Raw genomic sequence first — 27,601 nt, 5'->3', positions numbered from 1 at the left:
TAGCCACCTTAGCTCCCCATCGCTCCCTCGTTCCCGCGAAGCCAGCCGGTCCTCCCCGTGATGATCCGATGTTTACGGTTTACCTAGTCACCCAGAGTAAGGTAGGAAAAGAGAACAAAGTCCTACCAACACAAACCCAAAGGGGCAAAAAGTACCTGGCACTATTCAATGCAAGCTTGGGAAGCCGTTGCCAATAATCACAAGTTCCGGTTCACCAAGTTCGGTTTCGCAGTTAAGGGTGTCGTGCGCAAGAATATTTCGTCATTTCCACACTAAAGTAGTTTCCAGCGAGGAGACCAAGACTACTGTAGGTAAGTAAACACCATGACCAACACAGCCCAACCAACAGAAAACCTCGGAGAATCGGAAGGGAAACAAACTAAGGCCGACGGAGGGAGGAGGAGGAGGAGGAGGAGGAGTCGCCGTCAAATTGTCGACCGGTTGATTCTAATCTCTTCTCTCCCTCCTCCAAAAGAGTCCAAGGACTCCAAACCATAACCCTACTAGTAACCCAACGCTCGGCATTAGCGTACTTTGCTGTTTCTCCACGAGCGGCCCCCAAAGGACCGCAGACGTAAGTTGAAGCGGTCTAAACCCAAGTCAGATGGTTCAAGAAATGTCCCTCGGGGGGTGCCTGTGCTTGCGGCACACGACTACTCCCCCTCATCCATCCAAAGAGTCCACGAAGGAAGCTCGTGCATCTATCTCGGCTTCTTCGCGGCGCAGAAAAAAACAACTCGGTGGGATGCTGCAGGTCCTGCGTCCTACAGCAACATGTGAAGCCACGGCCGAGTTCACAAGTCCTGCTAGATGTAGCTAAAGCTCTCTGGTCATGAAACAGCCCCAATATCGAGCAGGATCGTCACAAAGTCCCCATCACTCGGCACCACTCTGCCCCCTTCATCCAGACGCCGTTGGCGTTGCCTCAGAGTAAGACATTCCCATCGAGCTATCTCGGGGACAGCTCCGATGAACCCCTGAAGAAGAAGAACGCAGGTTGCGATATCCGCACCTAACCACCGAACCAGTACCACGACTCAAATCCACACGGAACAGGCGAATAGACACAGCCTACTTGACAGCTGTCCGTGGACCCGCGGTCTACTTTGACTTTGGTCCAGCAGCTTCTTAGGCTGTTAGCTGCAGGGTGGCGCGGCGGGCTCGCGTTAGTCACGAGGCTACGGGTACCTTAGCAAAGCCCAACAGTCGTCCTCGTCGTCGTCGTCTTCAAGACGTGAGGGGGCCACAAACGAAAGCCACACTGAGCGGGCAATTCCCCCCTCTCCTTCTCATCTGAATCCTAGCTCAAATAGACCTTCAGTCACATCTCTCTCGTATCTCCAGAGGCTCTTCCAAAAGAAGCGGCGGGCAAAAGAGAGCTCCAAGCTCCAGCAACTGCTAGTCTGCCTCGTAAGTCGTTGGTCGAACTGGCAAGGGCGCGTTCAGCGGCAAGCAGCAGGGCCCCCGTCCGATGCCGACAACGACCCCATCGACAAGATTGCGGGCAAATTTCCATCGCGATAGAAAAGAGAACACGAAGATGCAATCCTGGACACGTCTGTCGATGGTGGCTTGCCCACTTAGAAAGGGCCCCTCACCCCCCGGCTTCTCCCGCATCCCAAGCCAATATCCTCCGAATTTGGGGCGGACGATCCCTCGAATTTGGCCGAAACAGGTCGATCCTTCGCATGGGGGACGTGAAGGGGAGTAGAAGCCTGAAGGGAAGATTGTTCCGCCCACGCCGCGCTCCAATAGTTTACCTGAACCCCAGCGACGAACGCCGGCAGTTGCGCGAGTAAATACGGCACCAACATGCAAACTCAACATTCTCTGTTCGGGTTCCCCATCAACGACACAACCGGCGTCGTCTTCATTGTCTGTGCGAGCGGCTCGAATTGTTCAGTCAGTCCGTCCGTCAGTCTGCTTGTGAGCGGGTTTTGGGCATCAAGCCGTCCCGACTCCCGAGACATACAATTCGCCAGACCCCAACGGGCCGGATACGCACGGCCAGAGTTCGGGCTGTCAAGGGTGCCGGGGGGATCTCGTTGGTTGTATCCGACAAAGGCAGACCCCAAGCAAGTGTGATATCGAATGAGATCAGATATCAAGATGACCCTGCAGGCCACTGTCGACGCCGTCACCGCGTTTGTGTGTACGGAAATGGATGCGCAGTACGTATATTCAAACGTTCTCGCATCAGATCTGCTCTGGGGACATCCATAGGCCAGCACAGGGAATAACGTTGGTGGCGTCAGGTCCAGATCGGGCGGTTTGTCATCGCCCGGGATACCAAACACATTGATGAAGTATCATGAAAGCAGAAAGTGAGACCAGAGAGACAAGAATAGCTGCCGCTGGTTCGACCAGCGTCAGACGTTCGATCTCATGGTCTGGCCTTGGCTGTCGACTGATGTGGTGTTGCCCAAGTATTCGTAGAGGACTGCTACTCTAGGGCAAGGATCGACAGACCCGAGTCTGAGCGCCGGCGGAGAAAACTTTTCTCTCCATCCCACGCCTACCTCCTTCATATTTTCTGCTGATCACTACCGTCCGAGCGTTAGCGGGCAAAGTTTGACAGGACTGCCTCTAGAAACGTTACGCGCTGGTTTGTAGTAGATTGACAAAGAGCCTCTGGGTTGTGCCTAGCTCGTCGATTGACCATCCGAAGGTGGGCGTCCGAAAGCCATACGCCGCTCCCGGGATCGACGGCTTTGGGGGCCGGAGGATGCCCGGGTCGTTTGGAGTATCGATGAGCCGAATCCTCTCTGACGGACGCGGCGATAACCTTGGTTCGCTGTCGCATCGCTTACACACTGCGTCGGCGATGTCCCCATTATCTGCACTCGATAACTCGGTATATATGCCGTCTGTATAAGAAGAGGCTGGTATGCGTCAACGTGATGAAACTCCAACGTGACAGATGAACAGTGTCGGAAACTGCGAGAGACGGACGAGAAAGCGATAGGCAAAGCGCTATAATAGAAAAGCTGCTATTGCAGATATGGACTCCCAGAAGCATGGGCAGAACTCTGGGTCCAAGCAACGCGGAGTTTGACAGGGAACATCATTCGATCCGCGATACCACTTCAACGGTCGTCTGTTTCTGGAGAGGGTTTGCTTGCCGGCAAGGCCTCACGGCGCTCAACTAGGCCGAGCAGATGAAACGACGGTCCATTTCTGGAAAGCTGGACCGCTTGCTATCCAGTAGCAGCATAGCTCGAGTCTGTCTTTCCATTGTCTTCAAGACTCAAGAGCGAAAAACTGGATACAGCTGGACACATCAACATTGAGACTGCAGACGGCATATGAGGAGCCGGCGCCGGTCTGGATAAGCTATCGGGATCCCCCCTGCTCGGGGCGCGGTCGTATTGCGGTTGAAACTCTCGATCGATGACACGATTCCCTTGAAGACTTCTCGCTGTAGTGTTGGTGTGACACTTCCAGCCTTTGCAATAAGATCGACCGTGTTTCTAACACGTCGGTCAGAGGGAAGTTAGTCACGGTTGGGTAATCCGCGGACGGCACTGATGAGGCATGGGGATTAAGAAGTGAGCTGGTGACTGTGGCGTGATGTTGGAAGCATGTTGGGACTTGGGGAGATTGGGGTTATGAGACTACCAGTCTAGAGTCCAAGCTTCTCTGCCAGAATTGACAGCTAATCAGGAGCACTGAACGCGAACCCGTCTCGCCAGCATCTCCCCGGATGGAAGTAGAGGAGAAGTGTGGCACACGGCCCACCGGTTGGTGGTTTGTCCCTGAAGTTGGAAAGTTCCAAGGTTGGTGTAATGATATGTATCCGTACGGGGCATTGTACGATGATTGCTGCCTCGACCTGGAAACTTTGTCCACACTGTAAGACGGGTGTCGTCTACCCCCAGCAAAATTGCTGAGGCTTGGATGACTGTATTGCTCGGCGATTGCCAGTGGTAATACAGGTAGAGGCTGGCATTTTGGCAATATGCTCATGCATGCACGGCGTAGCGTAGGCCGCGAAAACAGGCCATCTGGCCTTCTCTGGGGTTTCCATGTAAGCTTCGCGGGACCTTGCAGACTCGCAAGGCCGATCAGCGCTTCTTTGAGGGCATTGGCAGCACGCAGCAAGCAGTTGGACCGTCACACCGACTGACGAATCTGTCGCTAGCTTATGCTGGTTCAAAGATGTGCTCGATGCCTAGCTGTGGCACTGTGCAGGGTTATGTATCCCAGCGAATCCTCCAGGGACGCGGGGGTTAGAACTCAAGAGTCGGCCATTGATCGCCGGTCCTCAGCAGAGACTCTGTCGAGATATACTCTAGACCGTTCGATCCCAGCATTTGCGAAGTAAAGAAAGGGAAGGGAGTAGGCGGCCCTCGTCGTGTGTACCAGCTTCGGCGATCCTCCAATTTAACCGTTCATTCATTCGCAGGTACGGATAGCAGGAGTGATAATGATTGCGTGAAGCTGCGCCTATTTGCAACCAACGCGACGCTGCTCTGAGGTTGATCGACGGATTACCAATCGCAGTCCTGAGTCAAGAAAAAGAAGGAAATGATGTAGTTCCTCTCCTAGGACATAGGCGCGCCGTCGAGAAAGCGACAGTCGAGCCCTTGAAGATCCGACCCTTGAAAGACGACTTTGAAGACAATGCTGCAGGCATGTGTTCCCCGGGAATCCCATCCTTCTCCGCATTCAAGGCCATAGTCAGGGCAGCCTATTCCGAATTTTGTTCGACGTGCAGCGACGGCACAAGCAATATTGATATACGTCTGCGTTTCGGTTGACCTTTTCTTTGTTGCGCCCGAGGTCTGGAACTAGAGCCTCGGCCGGATGAATATGGCCGGTTATTTCCTCTTCTCGTACCTCAGTTGGCAATGGCCACCCAGTGTTTCTCCAGCATACGGTTAATTGTGTTCTTCGTCTCTATGCCTTCTATGCCCTGTCCCGTGTACTTCGGACCGATCATGCAGTCTGACAGGAGTAGTTGATCGTTGTGGGACCTGTGCGGATATCCGTTGTGTTGAGCGGCACGTCTGCGGATAGAATCGCTGACGGTAGCTCGCGAATGACGGCGTCGGAATCGGCCGTCCTAGCCGACCTGCCGGCCACGGATCTTGAGAGGAGAAATGCACGAAATGTACGAATGCGGCAAAGCCCAACAACATCACAGGGTTTGTGTTCTGGAAATGATGGCGTTGCAACCGCCAAGTTTCAACCCGCGAGACAGCTAGCTATAGCCTACAGTTGAGTTGACAATAGCTGAGTCAGAAGCATGACTTTTCTTCCCTCATATTGCCGGCCGAGGCTGCAAGTCAGCTAGCTAAACGTAAGCTGCATTAGAAACCTAGTTGTTGTCATGTGTGGTTTGATGAAGAACTGCCCCCGGTGTTCTGGCATCCAACTGGCCTGAGACGCGACCCTCCAACTCATTGTATCCAATTTCCCGGCCGCAGGGCAATAGCTCTTGGATGTCCTGCAAGGCAGCATGCGGAAGGATCAGCATAGAGAGAGAAACGGTGGTGATGTCGTGGGACCAACGAGAATGGTCCAGATGAGCGAATAGCAACCAAGGTGGCGACAGGTTGGTCAAGACGCCAACGAGAGATGCTCATATCGGTTAGAAACAAACAAACAAACAAACAAACAAACCAGAGATCGACTGCCATGAACAGCGACCCGTACGAATAACGGCCGACTTCGCTATGATCAGGTAAGGCACTTACTGATGAGGCCAGTGATGCCGAGTATTCTTCAGCAAATTGAGTCAGTGGGATGGGCAAGGTACCTTGTATAGGTACTCAGAGTTGTTCTATCGAGTGTCCACGAGGCGCAACGAGGTGAAGAGTTGACTGGTCCATTTCCAAGTCTTACCAATTGCAATAAGCCTGGATTCGCTTGACTCTCGCCAAAGTAACCTTTTGGTCCGCCTTGTGGCCTTAACAAGACGTCATAAACCTTATTGTTTCCAATTCAATATCAGACCCTAGACGGGACGATAACCTATGGTGACATAGGTCGCCACAAGAAACACAGACAATGTAGCGAAGTGTTGCGTCAAGTAGAGAGTGGGCAGAAGAAACTGCACAAACATGATGAGCATTTGAGAGATTCTCTACCATGTCCGTACTGTACGGGAGTGTCTTGACAGTGGTTTCCTGCTGCCACTGGCAGGTTAGCGCAACCTACCGTGCGTTCGGTTGAGCAAGGTAGCCAAAAAAGACCAGACAAGCTGGTGCTGGAGGGGCGGGAGAGAGCGCCGTCTAGTGTACTGCAGAACATCCTTGACGTCCAACCGTTGCAACGTTGACATGGACCGGCTTCATAGTCCCCGTTTCTTGCGAAGCGGTCTTGCCCATAGTGCATTGAATTCCATAGCACCCGCCCACCCTTCTTCCGTGTGTCGCTCCAATCGAGGGGTCTGACATTCAAGCCAATGGTGGCCTGCAGTAGTATTTGGTGATATAGATGCCGGACTTGGCTTGAGGAAAAGGGTCGCTTGTGAGAAGAGAACCAGGGAGCTGTCTGACAGGCACAGGCACAGGCACATGCGCAAGCACAGGGTTGGCGGGCTCCAACGTCGGGGAGCTTTCCATTGGAACCTTGGCCCGCCAGAAGGATGAGGATGGGGAGGGTGCTGTTGCATTTGTTCTGGGGTAAACGGACCTGTTTCCATTCTGATTCGGGTGAATCTTCCCGCTGTGATACCAAGGTCCTACTTGTAATGGTAAGCTGCTACAGCCTCGACAATCCAAGTCAAGTTGACAATGGGAGTACTGTGAAGTTCGACACGTACTATGTAAGTGTGTGTGTGTGTGTGTGTGTGTGTGTGTGTGTGTGTGTGTGTGTGTGTCGAAAAGGTTAAGATCTCGAATCGCGCTCAACAACCAAGGCTCGCTCTCGGTATCCCGACGACTTAACAACCGTCCGGCCGTCCGTCCGTGGGCCATTGGGGGTTTAGAGGCAAGGCCCGGGAATCTCTCTGACTCTGCAGTTCTGATTAGTGAATATTACGCCGTAGTCCTGTGCCATCCCAGCTCTCAGGTTCCAATCTTGGGCCGAAGAAAAAGCAATGGCCATGGCCTAGAACTCCGTGACCCAGAGATATCGCCGATTACCCCACCTCAGTTACGGCAACGCAAGCCAACCGCCGCTTGTGCCGCCTTGGACTTGAGTCGATTGTAAACATAGGATTTGGACTCTGGAGACATGACTTGGTGACTAAAGGTTGCTCAGGGAGGTGATGAAAACCGCCACAATGATTGAGCGGACAACTCGCGAGCAAATGACCGGCCAGGTACTTTGATAACTTGCATGCGGCCTAAACGGATAGAGAGGGCGAGAAAAAGACCAAAAGACTGACCAGCCTTGGGTTAGTCGTGCCATGAGTTGCAGTTGCAGTTGCAGCTGCAGTTGCAGTTGCCAACCCAAGTTCCTTCCAGGTTCCATGTGTCTGTGGATTCTGGCTACCTCCACTTACTGTGAGGTGGATTGAGCAGGCACGCAGGACCCCTGGGTTCTGGCTGGGTCGAGTGGATCAAGTCGTGGAGTTCAGGGCAGCACGCTGTTATGCCTTCCTTGTCTTGGGACGGCGAAAGTTGAATAATCGCACTGTTGAGAGAGGACTACGTGCTCCGTACCTACACAGTAAGGGTCGAAGGTGCTGCTGCTGCCGATGCTGCTGCTGCTGCCGTTTGCTTGCTTCCTGCAGCAATCCAGGTCTACACAGTACACTAAGGTAAGGCAGGTGCAGATGTGGATACTCTAGATACGCTAGGGCCAACTGGGACTCGTGGGAGAGAACGGTGTGGAGCGACGGCTACTCAACGGCGGAAGGAGTCAAGGACTCAAGGAGACTGATGTTCAAAATGGCAGGCGCAAGATACTTAGACACCCAAGCTCCCGCCGTCAATACACGTACCTTTCTTCGGCACCCTGACTTGCCTTACCTAATAACATACACAAGGTAAGGTAGGTAGGAACGGGCACTACGTACTTACTTTGCAATGAGGAAGACATGCCTTCCTTCCTTGTGCCCCCTCCTTCCCTTTGGACTCTGCCCGTGTCTCTGTTTCTCAAGGTAGGTGGTCCCTATCCCCTCCCCTCCCCGCCGTGCCCGCCTTGGATGTCTCCTTCCTACGCAACGGGTTTCGCTTTCCCGGGCTGCCATGTTTCCCTTGTGTCCGTCTTCCTTCCGGAAACGACCACTTGGACCGACCAGTAAGAGTCATGGCCGCCGGAGCCAAAGCCGGAGCGGAAGGCCATAACCAGATTGCAAGCTGCCGATCCGATAGAGCTGTGATACGCACCTACCTCATAAGTTAATACAAGTTACCTTACCTAAGGTACCTGAGGTTCCTTACCTGCATCTGAGTAAGGTAAGAGAAGGTAAGGTAAGGCTCGAATGCTCATTTGTCAGGGAAGGTACGGGTAGGTAAGTACCTTACGAATAGAGGAATGAAGGATAGGAGAGGAAAATCAAGCAGGTGCAATAATACGAGTATTCACAGTTCCTCTCCCAATGTGGCAGAGAGTTCATCTCATTCTCAATTTCACGACTCCCGTTGCCCACTGCACATTCTCCGCAAGTTCGTACAAACAGCAACGATGGCACTGGGTAATCCCTTTTGTCCCGCCTTCATCCCCCGGTCAGTCGCCATTTGCTAAATTCTCCTCACTTTGTCCCGGGAAGACATGCAATTTACCGGACAGCTGCCAGACAGGCTAGCCATGACTTACTATCCGACCGCCTGGAAAGCTTCATTTCGTTTCTTCAATTCGCCCGCCTTATCCGTCCATGGCTGTACTCTGTTTGGCAAGCCCAATGTCAATCAATTCCCCAATCAGAGAGCCTCATTACAACCGCACTACCAACCCACGAAGCAACGTTCTGAATCAGTCTGCAGCAATTTCCATGCGAGTCTCCAATCCGACTTTCACCTGGCCGTAATCTTCCCAGGAACCCAGAACACAGGATACAGGATACGGGATCCCAACAACCTGAGCACCCGCATCTCTTGTCCCGAACTAAAGGTTCTCACTCGTCGACACATCCCCGGAGCCCTGGATTTCCTTCCCGTCCTCTCGGCCAGCCCTGGTGCCTTCTCCAGCCCGCCGATACTACGTGGAACTCGACCGGGATCTTGTTCTTTTTCTCTTTCCAAAAGAGAACACACCGCGTACGGTCATCTGCGGACTACTGCACATTGCGTCGCCCAGTTGCGTATAGCAGCCAAGGTACGTAATAAGGGCCTGGCAAACTTTCTTTCTCACCGGCTCGACACTGGACAGTCGAAAGCCCCGTTCTGCAGAACCCGGCAGTAGGCTGTACTGATACGGATAGCATCTCTCGGGCTCCGCAGAACCTGACTGCTGCGAAGTGCTCCGTACCTACCGCTAGTTCGGCCATCGCCAGTATCAGAAAGCCAGAACCCAATCGAAGCCACCACCATCACTTCGCGTTTTTGGGACCTTGCTTGCCATGCCCATTGGACATCCAGGCCGTACCTAATCCACTGCCCCTGCAGATGGCCTCGGCTTCCCTTGGCGGCCTACGGATACACTACGCAGTATCAGACAAGCCAAACTCCCATGTGCGCTTGCTTTTGCTCTGCCGCACCGCTGCACCGTGCCGTCCCCGTCCTCCCTTCGCCTCGAAAATGGGACTGGCCTACGTCCGTACCTACGCAGCTCTGGATACGCTGTACTCCTCCGTACTCGCCCTCGGCCCCGCGTTACGTACCCGCCCGCCGTGCTGCGAGACGCGATTGAAAAGCTGACCTGAATTGAGTTGCGGATTACGAAGCTGCATACGTACAGAGATCTACCCTGCATATCTTGCGGTCATGGCCATGGATACCGTCACACTCACTGCTGGTCGCCATACGAGCTGGAAAGACTCCTTTGAGCCACTAACACTACGTACACCATCCCCGGCCCCCGCCTGGTCAAGCCCGCAGCTTTGCTTCTCCATTACCTCTGCCTTTGAGCGAATAGGCAGTCGTCCCGCCTCTGTGGGACAGTGGAAACAGAGAAGAAAAACGGCTCTGGCGCCGTCGTCTGTGCGTTGGGTGTATGCAGGCACGCAACTCTGATCCGCCTTTAGCCAACCCTCAGCGAGTTGCCCAGCAAGGAAAAACGAGGGAAAGAAAAAGGCGCATTCTCGGATCACTTTCTTGGTAGCCAATGCCCGTCGAGAGTTCTGACGAGCTTTGGCAATACCCGGTGCCCGTAATGGAGAAGACACGAGCAACATATGCAAAGGCGGACAGCATGGGGGAAAACAGAGGGTCCAAAAAGCTCGGCTTGTTCGCGACTCAGTCAGTCAGTCCCTCTTTGAGTTCCTCGCATCCATGGGATACTTGACAGACAGATAGACCCGGTCGGCGGACTCGGAAATACCCAAGTTGCTGTTCTTTCTAGTCTCTACCCGGGCTACTGAAAACCCCCTCTCTTCTATTCTTCTATGACTCTAGCAGTCTACCCGAGTGCTAGCTACCCATAGGGTTGAGACCAACGCTCAACTAGTCAGGTACCCAGGCGAGGACTCAGGGGAGCATTGGGGCTTGATAACGCATTTCTCATCATCTTGCACCGCAGTTTGGTTTCTTGATACCCACGGCGACGCACAGCAGCTTTCCAGTCACTCGGCTTGGTCCCTCTTCTCCGTAAACCTTCTGTCAATTCAAGCCAAGCCGAACCCCGCTGTCGTCATCTTCCGGCTCAACGCCTCAAAAATGACATTCTTCACAAAAGGACCTTTCCGGCCGACCTTACTATCTGGGAGGAATGGGTCTTGCGTGGAGCACACAACATGTGTGATAGGAAATAGGATCTGGAAATCAACATGGCAGACAGGCACCAGCTCCGGGAACCCCGTGGAGCAAATGTGGCTGGTCAAGTTCAAGCCCCAGCTGCCAGCTGGACGTAGCCCTGAGCTTGCTTGCCCTGGACAAGGCTCGGCGTCGCCTTGCCTTGCCTCGCCTTGCTCCAAGGTATCCGCACCCTGGCTGGTTTCTTCCGTCCACTGGCGTTTGGGCAACCTAGCTCGAACAGGGTCTGACGGGGAATTCCAGAACCGACCGACCGATAAATATCGACAGGGCAGAAGAGACGCGAGAGAGCTTGTCAGTCGAGTTTGCCCTCTTGCGCCTTGCAGCGCCAATCAACCGTGGATCTGGGGCTAGGGTATCGGCCTTCGGGGGACTGGGAATCTGGCACGCGGGTCGAGAACGAGGTATACCCGTCCCCTCGCGCCTACCCACTGACCGCACTGCCATAATGCCAACAACAGTCGTTGTCTCAAGCTACGCAGAATGACTGGGCTGTCTCAGAGCCCCCGTTACCACCGCAAACCTAACGGTCAGGCCAACGTCGGTCTTGAAACTTGAGACACTCAGTTGTACGGCATTTACTATGGAAGCCGGGGGGCTGGCTCCGTTGTGAGCCTGACCGCTTCGTTTCTCATACGTCGGACGGCGTCCTGCATCTGTCCGATTTCCAGCCGATTGACTGCTACTTGGGTGGCGGATGCCGGATGATGGTACACGGCAGCTCTCGGCAGCTCGCAACCTGCCCCAGGGATGGCCTCTCTTGCGCTGCTGCGCACGAAGAAGCAATACCGTACGGCCGGCAACCTGCAAAGCCCACAATTGCGTGGTCCCTTGTTCATTGTGTCCACTCCAGCATCCATGGACCCAGACCTCCTCACTATTCTGACACTGAGAAAGTCCTCTGGCGGAGACCACAGCCCTCTGGCAGTCGTCGATCATGATCTGTCACAATCTGGATCTAGCGCCGCTCGACGCGCTTTGGAAATCTTCAAACGCCTCACACAGACGAGTATCCACGGACTAGCCACGTCAATGAGGAATAAGAAACCCAAGCTTGAGCTACCCAAACTCGGGCTACGGAGACGTCCCGCGGCCTTTACTTGCCTCCAGATCTGACATCAACGATTTGCTGCTGTGTGGAGCAACTGCATACATCTCACATCATCTCTGCATTGATACGAAATCAGCCTGGGAAGGAGTCACGCAGCGGAAAAGAAGATGATGTGCTACGGATACCGTAGGCCAATATACTGGCTGGACCATCGGCAATCTTGCCAGTAATAGCAGCATCGTGAATTTCATCGCCTGCTCAGTGTTGGTGGAGAACATATCGCCAGCTTACTGAGCTTCCCTAACGTATTGCAACGTCCTCATCCCATGAGCACTTACTGGCCAAAGCTCTCAACCTCGCGTTCACCTTGAGTGCCAAAGTTCAGATGAAAGAGATCAACGTTTTTGTTTTTTTGCCGAGGTAGGGATCTGAAGAGTGTCAGAGCTGCGTTCAGAGCATGGGTTGAAACAGCTGCTCGATGTAACTTCTATCCGTCCATCTCAACGCACGACTCAAGAACCTTAATCTGTGCTTGGGAGGCCAAACAAATGTCTGGCTCGTTCGGATGAAACTGGAAATTTTTTCGACACGTTAGGGTCTGAATGGATTTCCGCCTCCAGAGCTTCTTGGGAGATAAACTCGATCGAGGGCATGTTAAGTTCACTGGGCGGCTTGCCATAACTGGAAAGTGCATGCACGGCCCGTGGAGTTTGCTTGTCGTTTTTCGAGCTTCTGAGACTTGTGTCAACGGGGACGTTCTCGGGTGAAAAAGGCAGAACCTCGTTGGTAGAGAGATCGGCCTGTCATCAGCAATCTTACCACAAACATGCGAGTGGTTTGTGCAAGCAAAGCCCAGAGAGACGGTTTGCCAGCTTGTGGCTAGGATTACCCTGTTCCGACCAACCAGGCCGGTGGTTATGCACAATCACACAGAGGCCTACATCACGCGCGCGTACATACACGACGAGGACCTTGTAGCTGATTCGAATAGTGCATAGGAGTTGGTACCACAGCATACCGAAGCGACACCAGAGTATTGAATCCCTCTCGGCCATTGAGCGTACCGCCATCGTCGGCACATCGTAGCTTCCGAGTCTTGTCAGGCGACGGCGTCAACTTGGGGGCAAGATCGGTTCTAAGACCATCTGCCATCGACCGCTAGCTTCAGGGGCAATCCTCTCAGCTTCGCGCCCAACGCACAGGTCCAAGATCGGTCCTGAACAAAAGAGGCCTGAGAAAAAGAGATGATAGGGAAAGGAAGAAGCAAGTGTATGGAGAAACGCGTCACGCTGAAATCGACAACAAGAACCGCCCACTGAAAACTATGGAAGTCTTCCAGACTTCCGCGCGGTGGACCTCGAAGGCGAAGCAAGCATCATGGCAAACTGCAAATAGAAACTCTGGTCAATGGCCGGTCCACAATCCATACACCGCACTAGTGACCGACTACGCATCTATTCCCTTTGTCACCTCGGAAGCATTTGATGAAGGTGCGCCCAACGAATCTTCGTATCGGAACGCCATGCTGCAACGTTATTGTATGGATATATCAAGGCACACGACATTAGCGGCGAGTATCGACGACACGGCAAATGGACGCCATGGGCAGGAGTGTTCACGGCAGGGCAGACAGACGCGACACACAGTGCATGACAGCCATTAGCTAGCATCTTGACGCGCTCGATTTGTAACTCTTCTTCCACCTACACTTGGCGTATACAATGGTCGGATGCATCAAAGTCTCATTTCCCTCTGTCATTTGGCGTTCCGGCTGAGTTTAGGCCGCCTTTTTCCTCTTGTAGGAATAATTTCACCGACTACCCACTCGCCCATATTCGACTTTTGCTAATAAGTCGTCTCTCATGTCCCTGCATCTCCACCTGTTACAGGAAGTCAGGCAGTCCTGGGGCTACGAGACATTGCCTATTCGCTTTGCCGGAATCGCGCAGTTCAACGATTTGTTCAGTGCATCAAAGTCTACAGAATGACTGCCGGAGTCCAACTATGACCGAATAAGGCAAGGATACGGACATCACATCTATCGTGCCAATCCCGACCGACTGGCCAAATATTGTTCCAAGCGTCTGCCAGCCTGCTTGAGTCTTGGACTCTTCAAACGCGCCGTTTAGTATGCACGACTTCAGCCAGCTGCTCGCGATAATTGCAGCTACTATCGTTGCGTATCTGCATACACACTTTGCCTTTCACCCAATGAATTTAGGCACGCGACTGGGAAGCGACGCAGACGGCTGCTGGTATGCAGTGCGTCGGTCTCTCTGCAGGTTGCAAGCAAAGTCTCAAGCCTCGAGGGGAGGGATAATCAGGACCATTTTTCCCCAGCCAGCATGTCCCGGGCCGTCTATGGCCAGTCCACTCAGGACCGCCACATCCTGCATGCCGCCTCCGAACTCACGCGGCCCATGTTGCTGATGTTTTCGTCGTTGGCAGTGATTGTGGAAGTGGTAGTGGTATTGCGTGGTACTAATGCTGCTGCTACTGTTAACACTGCGTGGCTGCTTGCTTCTTTGCTTGCTGCTGCTGCTGTCTAGTGCATCTATCTCTCCTCTCTGGTCTCTTCGAACCACCAGTGATGCAGCTCGCTTCATGGGTGCGTGAGAGAGTTCGTTTGTACCCTGCTTTACACCCACTCCACCCACATCGGCCGACAGCCCCCCTTCAATCCTCCCAGCAAGGCATCCTGGGCGACCATACCACACCCCCGGCAGCACCTTCAGAGCCAGATCCCTCCATCCCCCCTGACCCCTTGTCTGCATCCTGGAAGAGGGGACATACGGGGGAGGGGGAAGAGATGCTGCGGTGTTGCATTCTGGGACTAGACTCTGCAAGAGACTGTGAGCATTGCACAGGGTAAGGTTGTGACGGGGCGGCGCTGACATCCTCCCCCGGTCTCTGGCTCTGGAGACTGGTCCTCTTCTTTGGTCTGGTCCATGTCCACAGTCCATCTGCGTTGAGCGCTCAAAAAACTCACAGGCTCGACGGATCCCAAGGTTCGGATCCCGACCCCCGGCTCACAACGCATTGAAAACAGCACCATCTTAAATATATTACAGTCCCAAGCGCTTCCCCCACAGTCTAGTTGATCTCTTGTCACCTGTTGCTCTCTTGGGACGAACAAAAGGGCACTGGACGGTTGATGCTGGTTGCTGTTTTCTTGTTGCGCGCGCTCTTCCCTCCTTCTCGGCTCTGCTCAGTCTGTCTATTATTCAAACTTTTCCTACTCGGCGCAACGTAACGCAACGCCTACACACCACAATCCAACCTCTTATTAGTCTTACACAGACCACACACACGTACACACACATTCAAGCAACTCGCACTCCCTCATAACATCCCCGATCCCAACCAGACAAAGATCCAGAGCGGCCCAGTTTTTAAAAAGTAAACAGAAACACCAGCAACAAAAAAGCCTCGACTTGCTCAACCCTGTTCAGAGCACGCTGGAGAAGAAGGGGATCCCTTGAGAGGGGGCACGCCTGGCTTGACGTCGCCCTCTGCATTAAGTCGAAAACAAGATGTGGGCTACCGCTCCACTGCCGTACTACTCGGCCTACAAGCCAACCCGGAGGAAAGAGAGGGCAAGCATCAGCAACAAAGGTGGCTCATCGCCGTCCGCTGCCATCAATTCACAACCTCCTCTTCCTCTTCTCTCAACCCAAGACCATCCCGAAAACATCACAGATTTGTTCGAGCCTGCTCTTGATGGACCGCCCTCACCGGAAAGGATTCGTGCCTTGAGCAAGCAGATGCAGAGGGCCTCGGCCTTGGACAAACACAAGAGCCATACAACCACCTCCTCTGGCTCGACGTCCTCACTGCGCTCACTCAACTCGGACCGGTCGTGGGAACACACCCTGGAAACCATTACTTTGTCAAGACGTTCTTCTGGTCGGTCGACTTCGAGCAGCATGCCTTCCCGAGACCGCCCCGAGAGCGTGCAGCTCTTTGGCAAAACCATCTTCAACCGCAGGGCCAAGATGAAGCGGGAAAGCAGTGGTAACCACAGTTCCTCTGGAAGTTCCTTATACTCTGGTGAGCTTGCCCTGGATGGCCCGGCCTCGACAACAAACAAGGACCACTTCATCCCATCAATTTTTGGCCGTCGCAGAACTCTAAGACAGGACGACTTAGGTGAAGACCCAGTTTCGGGACGCAAGTTGCAAATATCGGGCCCCTACAACTTCCAACATGTCACCCACACCAAGCGGGATCACTTACCGGACCTTCAGCGGGGGAGCCGTGCCGAACTGGTGTCCGAATTCTCAGCCATCCGCGCTGCCCAACGGCCGACCACCGGCCAGCTCAAGGGAATTGACGTTGAAGACTTGCACTTTTCCAACTTTTCATCCGAAGCCTTGCACACGCAGCAGGACAACGCGTTGACGTCCGAAGCCCAGCCAGAGATGCTTTCGAATCGCCCACCTGCCATTGCCCGGCATACCGGCCCGACTTCTGCACCTCGACGGTTGGTCAAACACACACGATCCCAGGAACAACTGCGGTCGAGCCCGCCGCGCCCAGCACCTCCACGGCCACCCCGGTCACCCATCAACGAGGAGATTTTGTCACCAATTCTGCCAGGCTCGCCTGTACCTGTCCCTCCCCCAAGATCGTCAAGCCGTATCATGAAGCATTACACCGTTTCAGAAGACTCGCTCGCTACCATTGATATGTTCCCAGAACGCCCCCAGACTAGCAGCGGTTTTCACTTGCCAGGCACTCTCGAGGCACCGATCGAATTCACTAAATCTACCATTTCCGAAGAAGCAGAGCCTTTCGCAGACCCGAGATTCTCTCATGCTATCACCACTCCCGACGATGCTGCATGGCCACTTACAGCGAGCTCCACTGTCTCTTATGAGATGGCCTTGCCTGATGTGCCTGAAGAGGAGGAGCAGTTCGTTTTGTCTCGGCAGTCTGGCCCGAGCTTGGCCAGCACTCGTTCTTCGCTTCGAGGAAGCCAGTCTGTGCCTGCTCTGCGCCAGAGTGTGCCTCGGATGCCAGAGGACGAATTCAGGCGGCCATCAAGCGGCGCATCGGACACGCTTGGCAGCTTTGACATGCTTGCCGCGCAGAATGCTCTGAAAGAAGCTTTGGAGGTTGATGGGCCGGATGCTATTTCTCACCGAGCCAGCTGGGAGGACGATATTGACTACTGCTATGAGCACGAGGCTGAGGCTGATTGCGACTACGCGTGGGACCGGCCGTCTTTGGACATCGTGAGAGAGGACTCTGTAGAGACTTGCCTTGACAACGATGGCGTCTTCGTCGCACCCCTCTCGGCTGGTCTGAAGCCGGCATTGACGTTGGGACACTCCGATATGCCAGCCCTCAGCCCCGCCAGTCAGACTTCCGTCAACGGACACGAAGCAATCACTCCTACCATCACCGCGCTGCCTGTCAGGTCAAACTTCTCTCATCCAAGAAAGGAGACGAACTACCGGGGCACCTCCCATCTCCATGTGAGAACAGCTTCACGGGCCTCTAGCTTCAAGGAATCTCACGGCTTCAACCTCTCGCCATCTCTTCTCATCCCAACGGATTTCCGCCAGCAAATGTTGGCAGACTCGGACACTGACGCGTATCCCATGGATGTGGGGAGACACGACACCAGCCACTTCGCCTTTGACGAGGAGCCCGTCTTGACGATTGAAACACCTGGACTGTTCGCCAGAGACCGTGCCAGCACCTCAACAACCGGCAGCAACTCGTCTAGCCAAACCAGCCTGACTGAAGCTCGCCATACATCGACCAACTCGACATGGACGGCGCTCACCAGGTACACGGGAAGCACGACCTTTGAGGGTTGGAACCCAAAGTTCGAGGGTAGCGACCATTCGCGTTCCTTCAGTGCCGATGACTTTGCGGATCTTGGGTCGCCCAGAGGACGAAAGTCCACCATGACTCCGTTGCCCGAATCCGAGGAGGTTCTGACCATGTCGCGTTCCACGGGTGACATCCGCGCCGCCTCCGGATGCATCGACGCCAGCTTGTCCCAGGACTCTCTCCCGCTTGCCAAGATGAAGGAGCCGGTGAAGCAGCATCGACGCCAACGTGCGCAAACCCTGAGCGCCCCGCCCCCGCCTGGGCAGTACGCCCTTTTCCCGCCTCTCTATGCCGGCAGCCGCATCTGAACGACTGCTCGCCACTGAGCGCATCTTCCGACCCATGACACCACATTACGACCTCATAGCACATCTCATATATCTTATTGCATAGACACACACACACACACACACACACACACACACACACACACACACATATGGGCGCGCGCGCGCGCGCACTCGCGTATGTTCTCTCCTGCGATGGCGGAGCGACGCACTACACTACCAAACCTTCTACACCTTATTGTTTGTTTCTCGACATATCACGGCGTTTCAAGACGGTCGTGATTCGTATAGACTTTCTTGGCGTATCTCGGAGGAGTTATCACCCTGGGCTCTCATCATTTCGTTCACAACATAGACCAAAATACCGGCTTGGTCATTTCCCGATTCCGACCAACTATCACTCGCTACAAATACACACTCACTCACGCGACCGCCAGAGCAACGCACACAACGATCATCATTTTCCTTACATCTTTTTATAGTCCGCTCCGAAGGATCCACTCTTACTATACTACCACTGCCAGCAATACCGCTGCTACTGCTACTGTTATTTTGTTGTACAAAAAAAAAAAAGAAGGGCGCGAGCACAAAAACCCACCGGAAGGATTTTTCAACCTCCGCCGGGGTTATGATTTGATGGATTATGACAAGACCCCGATTTCTTTTCCAACACGGAAGAAAAAGGGGGAAACGGGAACAGAAAAGCAAAAAAAACACATTGTAAAAAAAAAAAAAAGTTGGGAGGAAAGGGCCACGGAAGAGAGCAAACCCAATGGAGGGATGGTGTTATGCATCTGTTCGATCACGAGAAGGATTATCTGCACCCCTGGAGGGGTACGCAGAGAGACGATGTTTGCCAGCTTTGGAAGTTTTGGGGGTTGCAAAAAAAAAGGAGGGTTACCTTATTTCATCGCGGTTCGGATGCAAGCTTTGATCGCTCCGAAGAAGAATTTCCAACCAAGAAAAGAGACTATTATTACTTGTCCCACATACTCCTGCTATTGACCTCTGTCCCCCAATGAGTAATTTTGTGAAGGATTTGCCAACCGTCGAGTTGGCCGTTCGCCATATGATCAACTTTACATTGGCGATGAAGCATGAACTTGGCGGAAAGGCGGGGTTGAGGACATAGCAACACACCACAAACCGGTTCACGCGATCAAAATGTGCCGAGGTTTTTTCTTGTTACTAAGAAAGGTAGAGTAATGAACCCTTGTGATGCATCGCATGAAAAAGTTGACGATTTTTCGGAGGAAATGCATGCATACACTTTCTTGCAACCATCAGGTTCTGGGATACGGCAGAAGAGCTGTTGGTTGGCGTGCTGCGTCGTAGTTTGGTGATGTGCATTTATGCATTCGGTAGTAGACCACCTCTACTGCGTAGTAGCTTCGACGCGGAGGAGGAGTGAGAACGGGCTAGGTTGGTCTAGACTCGTGCCCGCATTGTGTACACACTCTGCATGACGAACACGTCGACATGTCAAAACTTCGGATGGCTAGGCTGACTAACCTGATGTATTCCATTCCCAACTCTACGAAAGAAGTTCATGAAGAGACTGCGATGTTGACTGTTTCCCACTGAGGTCTGCAGCCAAGCATGGAGGCAACGGCAAAGTCGTGATATTTCTTCTTCTATATACTTTCCTCTGTCCAAATGAAATTCACCTTACCCTAGTTGACAATCCTCCCAGAATTTTAATTTTTTTGGGCAGTTGAAAAATTGGTCCTAAAACCAGTATCACCCTCAATTACAAGTCCCGTCCAGCCCAGATCCTGACGGAAAACATATCCTCAACCTACACACCACACCCTGCTTCCTCCTCCATCCTCCCGAGGCACCTTGTTCATCCCTCTGCCCATCACCCATGTACACGCATAGGTACAGACGTGCACACCACCTCCCTCTCCTCCCGCCTTTCTCTTCCCACCCAAGGTGGCATCTCTGCACCTAACCCCCCCTTCTCTTCCTCGCGATATCCTCCCATGTCCCGCCTGTACTTGTCTCTCATCCACTACTTCGGTCCACAATCTATTCTGACCTCCCCTCCTAAAACCCTAGGCATGCGGGCTGCCGATATCCTGGTAGTCGCCATCTGCGTCCAATCAAGCTAGACTCTTCCCGTCTTTATGAAACTGTTTTCATCCGCCATCATAATTTGTCCGCGGAGAAAAAAAACACCCCAAAATATCCTGACACCAAAAGCAAAACTCAGCGGGACCAAAGGGCAGAAGAAGAGAAGACGAAGAAAAGAAAAGACCCTGGACCCGTCGAGCGGGATGGCACCCTTCTGCGGACCGGCGTCGATATCTGAGACGGGGACAGCAACACCGCCGCGGCCAATGGATAGTTTGACGTTTCTTTCCCCCCCGCGCGCGGCATGTTCTCGGACGGTCGGCGACACTCGAAAGAACCCTTCCCCCCACCACCCCGGCACCCTTGCCTCCGAGATTTTGAGCTCACGCGCTCCCCCTTTCCAGAAGTGCACTGCATTGGCTTCACACCCGCCACCACCACCACCACCATGACTGCCACCAATATCATAGAATAGGCTCACGGCAGGCAGGCAGGCAGACAGGCAGGCAGGGGGTTTCGCACAGGTGTCAACGACACCCACCTCAAGCATTCCTCCACGACGAAGACGGCTCGCCTCTCTCGTCCGGAACCCCTTCGACGTCGAGGAACTCGTCCAAGCGTCCGCCCCCGCCGCCATTCACGGCCGCCTCCCGCTCGAGCGTCTCTAGATTGCGCAGCAGTTCCCCCCTTTCGCGGTGGAGTGTCTCCCGCTCCCGCTCCAGGTTCTGGATGTGGCGGCGGGCCATGTCCAGCACCTCGGCCTTGCTGACCCGCCTTTCTTCATTTGCCGCCGCAGCCGCCTGCGGGTCTGATTCGTCGCCGTCTCCGGCGCCGGCCGGGCCACGGACCTGCTCCGGTAAGGCATTGAGGAGACCTTCGAACTGAGCATTGAGTCGATTACGGTACTGCTTTTCGACCAGGTTATGAGATGCGCGTGTTCGTCGTTCTTCGAGCGACTCGGTCGGCTTTTGCAGTGCGTTTTTGGATGTGCGGGAGGCACTGCGCAGTCGGGGTGCCGGTGCCGTCTTGGTGCTCGATCCGGCGGATGAGGCAACTGAAACCGACTTGACCGATCGGCCGCTGACGCTGGTCCGGCCCGCGGGGCTGGTGGGTTCGTCATCGTCGTCGTTGCCACCGGCTCCGGGATCGGCTACGGCACGGCGCTTGCCCTTGCGCTGCGGCTTCCGGGTCCCGGGCGACGACGACGACGATGTCTTCATTGCCCCGGCCCCGCCCCTTTTATCTTGGGGCTCGTTATCATCGTCATCCCACGAAGGGTCCTTGACGTCGCTATCGGTCTCCATGCTGCTTTTACTGTGCTTGCGGACGTCGTGGTTCAATTCGGCCGCAGCGACGGCTGCAATGTTTGGTGTCAGTGTGACGGAGCTGCTGTCTTGAAGCCGAGGCCGCCATGGCGAAGCATGGAAATCAAAAGTGGTCGTGGGTGGTTGCGGGTGAGCTGTTACAGCTACCGTGGTGGAAAGTGGCGTGATGTCGGCATAGACTCCGCCGCCCAGGAACGACGGCTCACTCGTTGGTGGTAGTGGTGGTGCTGCGAATCCGAATTCGAATAAGTGACCACCGTCAACACCAATATTCTGGCTTCTGCCATCAGTACTCAAGCCGGCCGCTGCAGAAAGAGTGACAGGTGGGTTGACACCTGCTGCTGTTGTGGAGGAGGACGTTGCATCAACATGCTGTTGCGGGTTGTCGTGGTATACCGAGACTCCATATCCGGGCGGAAGCCATGCGGCGGCGTGGGCGGGTGCTCGTTGATGGCCTTGCAAATGGAGATGCGACGACGTCCCCTGTTGATCAGCAGCAATATTAGGCGCAGACGCTGCCGCTGGACCGAATTGGTGCTGAAGACCCTGGTTGCCCTCTGCATGTGTCAACCCCAGAGTACCCAACTCGAGACCCAGGCCCAGGGCTGAAGGATGGAGCTGAGGGTAGTTTTGCTGGTGCTGCTGATTCAGGTGCTGGAGTCCTCCGAGATTGTGAATTTGCGGGAATTGCGCCGTCGGTACAGATCCGGGTCTGGGTAATCCAGGAATACCTGCAATGGCCTGGACCTGATTAAGTGGTGTCGCTCTGGTCGATTCATTGATGGCGTTGGGCCGATTGTGGCCTGGACTCAGCTGGGTGGTCTGATTACCGGTCCGAGTGGCGTGGTGTTGGCGGTCGCCGACGTCGAAAGCCCCTCCGAAAACTTCGGGAGAGAAGTGCGGGGACAACGGCGTCGAAGCTATCATCTGCTGATAGAAATAATCGTCAGACTTTTTTTTCTCTCTCATCAATTCTCTTTTCTTTCTGCGAAAGGACCTGTGGTCCTCGAGAACACGGCCTGCTCTACTCTTTTGCGCCTCATCGCCGTCTGTCTCATCAGTTTGCCGAACGCTTGTTCAGAGAACATCACCTTGCCATCGCCCCATCCCGGGTGGCACACAGACTTTCAGCTCCTTGGTACTCCGCCGCCTCCCGCTCATATCCCATACCAAGCACCGGAGGCGACTACCGACAGACAGAATAATGTAGAGAGTCTTGCATGGTCCTTGAATGGTGGCTTGACTTCTCATTGCGGAGGCCCATGGGGGAGAGGAGGGATCTGGCTCAGCTCGATGCTTCCCGCGTGGCATCATGTACTCACTCGCGCCTTCGATCGCTTGGTCTAGCGCTTGTCTTGTTACATTCGTATGCCGCTCAGGTCGGCACATGAGAAAGGGGGCAACGAGGCATGGTGCGGAATGAGCTGGTCGTTTGATTCGAGGCCTGACCGCAAGAAATGGGAGCCCCTGAAGGCCTCGCTCCGGGGAGGAAGGCACCGAACGGAGAAAAGTGGAATGCAACGCCGGGTGAGATACTTACTTCCGGGTCATCCACGAGATACTCATAGAAGGGAGTGTTGTCGTTTGGCGTATGCGCCATCGTATCGTCTTGCCGGGGGTGGCGAGGGGTCTTGGTTCGATTGGAGAACCCCCTTTCTGAATCCCACCGTCCGGCCCAAAAGCAACGCAAAGCCGTTGGTGATTTATACAGGTTTTGTTTGCTTTTTCGAATCTTCGACCTTGTTCCCGTATCTGCTTTCCAATCCCGGGACCGAGGAAAGGCCTCCTATCCGCGAATGGCCAAGATCGGGCGAGCAAGAGCAAACCAGCCACGATTGGGAGGCTCCGGACTAAGCGTGCGGCCAGACAATCCCAGTGGACGCAGGCCGCCGTAAGAAAGGACCAGACGAGCGTCTGGCCAGTAGTTCCGGAGCGGACGCCACGGCCTTCTCAGGGATTGCCCAAGAACAGTGGGCAATCGGGAGACAACTTGTGGCGCGGGATTCTCCCGTATACCGTCCCCGTGGAGTGACTTTGGTCTCTAGGCGGACCACACCTTCCCAGGACTAGGGTTCCAATAGAGTCAGCCGACCACGACAGCTGCTCAAGTGAATCGACTCTGTCGTAGTGTTCAAAGTAAGACTCGGGTGTCGTACGTACGGCGGCGGGGAGCGCGTTGCAATGCGGCCGGCGCCCAAGACGCCGGTAATCGGGGGGATCGGGGTGGCCTGGATTTATGCCAGAGTCACTCCACTCCAGGGCTGTCGCCAAAAAATCTTTGCTGCTGCGGCGCAGGGTATGCAGGACACACCGAACGAGTTCCGGACGACGTTTCCTCTTTGCTCTGCTTCGCCTATTCGTGTTGGTGGCAATACAATTTATAAATGACCTGTCGTCGATGTCGTTTGTTGCTCCTCTTGAGATCTCGATCTATCTATCTAGACAGGGCAGTCAGTCTCTTCTCATCTTCTTATTTGTACGGCAAGCTAGCCGTGGCTTGTCCGGGGTGCTGAGCATCCTCTCATCCCCCATCTTCCTTTTCCATCGGGCCACTCTTCGTGCCGAGCTTATACGCATCTCCGGTCGAGTCAAGTGGTGAGCCCTCTCTCATCTCTCTTCCTATTCTCCTCCTTTTCTCTCTCTTCTTTCCTTGTCTTATTTCATAGTCGGCTGCTCATGCGACTCGACTTACCGGCTGGGGCAAGTCTAGTAACTCGCTGCCTGAATGGGCTTTCCGCGTCCTCAAAGCTTTGTCAGCTATCACATTCGCAGTATCATCACTGACATTGCCAATGGATGGTGCCTTTGAGACTTGATTTTCTCGGGGAGGGGTTCAGGTGGGCTTTATGAGGACCCGAAGCGACAGATTGATATTCGATAGGGCAATTTCCATGTGAGCTCGGCTTTGGATAACGCAGTCCCCAGACCGCTCGAAAGGATCCGCGATTGCTGGCCGACCTGGACGGCATGGGGCGCCCGGAAGGCCCCCAAAGGCGTGTGCAGCGCCTACATGGATTCTGTCACCCAATCCTGAGCAGGGACTTGCCCGCGCGCCCAAGCTTCCTTGGTCGTAGAAGCAGCTATACCCACAGTGGCCTGCATGATGCAGCTGTTCAGGTCGTGTCTGCGTATTATGCATTCTCGTCCGGGAAAGCTATTCTGCTTAACTTGGCCTTGTGTTTCGCCGGGCTCGGAAAGCTGCTGTCCCCCTCTCTCAAGGAGCATACTGACAGACACGGAGACATAGACAAAGATGAGGTCTGTTGGTTCTCTGTTAGTGGTGGAAAGAGATCGTTGCTTGACAAAACTAGTGGAGGTCTGACTCAAGTGGTCCTGAATCTCGGATGCTCGTATCAGGGGCGGTTAGGTTGGCAACACGTGCCAAGGTTGGGAGTGGACTGACAAGTGTCAGAAGAATCTTCTTTCCACTTTCCTTCGTTGGTCAACCCGTTGCATGACACCTTTGTTCAGTTGAGAGAGAGAGAGATGACCTCAAAGCCAGCTGCATTGGTGCTTAGGTGGCTGGGCCGAATAATCGTGAAGCTGAGGGGCCCTCCCCTCAGCCATCTTCTCGGCTTCTTTCGTAGCCCCAAGGGAAGGCTAGAGGATAAGGGGGGTAATCTTGATCTACATCTGTCGGTGAGGATGCAGCCAAGAGCCTGATGATCTCGGGTCCCGACGAAAAGAAGCCTTTCTCCCAGGGTGAACAGCCGCAGCGTCATCAGGTAATGTCCATTGGGAGTAAACTTGATGTATCGGACGTAGCGAACCCTAGGATGTTCTTTGCTGTTTCCGGGTATTGTCCCGCTAATTCTCCCTCTCAAAATGGGAGGGTTGGGGGCCAGTGCCTTATTCACATCTCCAGGACCCGACAACATTGGGGGCTGAGACCGTTACCCTACGGTCGATGAGGGACTTTGATGTGATCCGTACCGGTCAGAATCTGACTGGTCTCCGTATGGGTTAATTTAAGTTGGCCGAGTGGCTCCATCAAGTTGTCCGTCTGCTGTTCAGGGGATACCCTCCTGGTGTGTTCCCGCCGCCTCGCTTCACGGAATCTCGGATGCCTTTCGCTCGATGACGCCAGCAGCATCGTGCCGTTTCTTCTCCTGTTCTGGTCCCGGGGCCAGGTGACTGGTCACTCTCACTCTCTGGCGTTGCGAACTCGACCGTTGTCTGGTGTCTTGACGTTTGCTTCCAAAGCGCAGAAGCAGGACATGTGACCTGTTCTCCTGATCTCCGTACATGTGGTGTGTGGTTTGTGACAATGTGTCTTCCTTAAGCGAGGGTTCGAGTTGCTTCTCGGGTACCTTACTCTGTACCGTTCGGAGTCTTTTCTCAGTCAGACTTAGGTTGTCTTCTGTGGAAGGTGTTGTGGACTGCCCCTTACCCTAAGACAACGTAGGCAGCAACAGGTTCAGGCAGGCGACTTTCCATGAGGCAAGATGCACCTACCGTATCTTACCTGAAGGTACTTGGGCACATCATCTTACGGTTAGGTACGATGGTGTTGCAGGTTCCGTTCCGCTCCTTCCCCGTCCTGTCAAAACAGCAACCCCTGTCTCTCTTGCCCTACCTCAGGTAGTGGTCCATCCGGTGTCTTTCTTTCTTGTTCTGTTACTGGTTTATTACCGCAGGAAACAAGGTTCAGGGATAAGGAAGAAGAATGTCTACCTGCTTTAGGTCGGTACGTGTCCATGCATGTTCGTCACAGTATCACAGACTACCACTGAGTATATGGAAACGGAGGCTGCGGGAAGGCGCCTTGACCGTTGGGACCGTTAGGACCGTTGACCGTTGCATGTGGCTTTTTCGTCAGGGTTGCCATCCGCATTCGGACAGGTCTCAACTTGAGGTAACCTTCCATCCAGACGAACCACCTCACACTAAGACATGTGGCATAATCACGTGTAAGGTAGTGAGTGGCACTTGATCTTGCTTCTAGGTATCTGATGCACATTCCCCTTCTCCTTCTTGTCTTCCCTCCTTCTACCTTCTCTAACTGCTGCGGCTATCATGCAACAACAACATTAGCCTCGTTTGTCTTCCATGTTTACTCCCTCTTTCCCTTGGCCCATTCCCTCAAGACATTTTTCTTCAGCTTTCCAGTGCTAGTCTTGGGCAGTTCATCAACAACTTCAACCTCCCGAGGCACCATGAACTTGGAGATGTTGCTCTGGTGCTTCGCCCACGAAATCAGGTCTTCCCCTTTCAAACTCTTGCCTTCTTTGACAGTCACATAGGCTTTAGGACGCTCGCCCCAATGCGAATCAGGCACAGCAACTACGGCCGCCTCCAATAGATCAGGGTGTTGTACGAGCATGCCCTCGAGAGCCACCGAAGAAATGTTCTCGCCACCTAGTCTCTCGTTAGTACGATGAGAAGCAACAACTCCACAGGCTGCCGCGTACCTGAAATGATGATGTCCTTTGCTCTATCGAGAATCTGAGCAGATCCATCCGGATGCCAGACTGCGAGATCCCCAGAGTGCAGCGCACCGCCATCGAACAATTTCTTGGTGGCATCGGCATCCTTGAAATACTCCTTGGCGCAGATGTTACCGAAGAATACAATCTCGCCGATTTCCTTTCCGTCCTTGGCGACATCAACAAGAACACCCTCTGGCTGATCTGTCTTGATAATTCGAATGGGAAGACTGGTCAAGAAGCCATGACCCTGACGAGCCATTTTGGCGTATTTCTCATTTGTCGGGAGTGTCTCCCATGATGGCATATGGTATCCTTTGGTGATGGGACCGTAGGTCTCCGTCATGCCATAGACATGAACGGGGAAGAGATTCAGGTTTGTCTAATCACGTCAATACTGTTTCGACGAGTACCGGCAGCCGGATGGGGTGTTACATACCATCTGCTCGAACAAGTGTGCACTGGGTGGACTGGCAGCCACAGTTACCCGCACTTTTTGAGGCAACTTCTCGGCCTCGTTCGCTGAGCATAATAGGGTGTTGACTGTTGGCGCTGCCTGCAAGTGAAGTACTGTGTCAACTATCTGCTCTTCACATGCCGTGGATAGAAATCACTTGCGTTGAAGTGTGTGATGCCCTCTTCCTTGAGCAACTTCCAGATGAGAGGGTAGTCAATCTTCCGCAAGCACACATGCGTTCCACGCACAGCCGTCACCGCCCAAGGGAATCTGTACTATGTCAGTAGGTTCAAACACGACCCAAAGGCCCCAGACTGGAGGGTAGGGCTT

The 27,601-nt window shown here is 54.0% G+C and overlaps 3 protein-coding genes across 3 annotated transcripts; 1 reads left to right on the top strand and 2 right to left on the bottom strand.

Annotated features, from left to right (window-relative positions):
- Nucleotides 1-15,389: 15,389 nt before the first annotated feature.
- N0V96_008033 (uncharacterized protein) lies at nucleotides 15,390-18,008 on the top strand (the record flags this gene model as incomplete). Its single annotated transcript, XM_065758201.1, has 1 exon — nucleotides 15,390-18,008. The coding sequence occupies one exon, from the start codon at nucleotides 15,390-15,392 to the stop codon at nucleotides 18,006-18,008; it is 2,619 nt and encodes an 872-aa protein (XP_065613343.1).
- A 2,597-nt stretch (nucleotides 18,009-20,605) lies between these two features.
- N0V96_008032 (uncharacterized protein) lies at nucleotides 20,606-22,487 on the bottom strand (the record flags this gene model as incomplete). Its single annotated transcript, XM_053194420.2, is given in 2 exon segments — nucleotides 20,606-22,460; nucleotides 22,480-22,487. The coding sequence occupies 2 exon segments, from the start codon at nucleotides 22,485-22,487 to the stop codon at nucleotides 20,606-20,608; spliced, it is 1,863 nt and encodes a 620-aa protein (XP_053048270.2).
- A 3,954-nt stretch (nucleotides 22,488-26,441) lies between these two features.
- On the bottom strand, nucleotides 26,442-27,076 carry N0V96_008031 (uncharacterized protein; the record flags this gene model as incomplete). The annotated part of the gene is made up of 2 exons (XM_053194419.1): nucleotides 26,442-26,746; nucleotides 26,800-27,076. The coding sequence occupies 2 exons, from the start codon at nucleotides 27,074-27,076 to the stop codon at nucleotides 26,442-26,444; spliced, it is 582 nt and encodes a 193-aa protein (XP_053048269.1).
- Nucleotides 27,077-27,601: the final 525 nt, after the last annotated feature.

This window comes from Colletotrichum fioriniae, assembly GCF_027942845.1.
Source record: "Colletotrichum fioriniae strain IMI 355084 chromosome Unknown scaffold_9, whole genome shotgun sequence".
NCBI classification, from domain to species: domain Eukaryota; kingdom Fungi; phylum Ascomycota; class Sordariomycetes; order Glomerellales; family Glomerellaceae; genus Colletotrichum; species Colletotrichum fioriniae.
The sequence above is the reverse complement of the archived record's forward strand: the minus strand, read 5'-3'. Positions and strand labels throughout refer to the sequence as shown.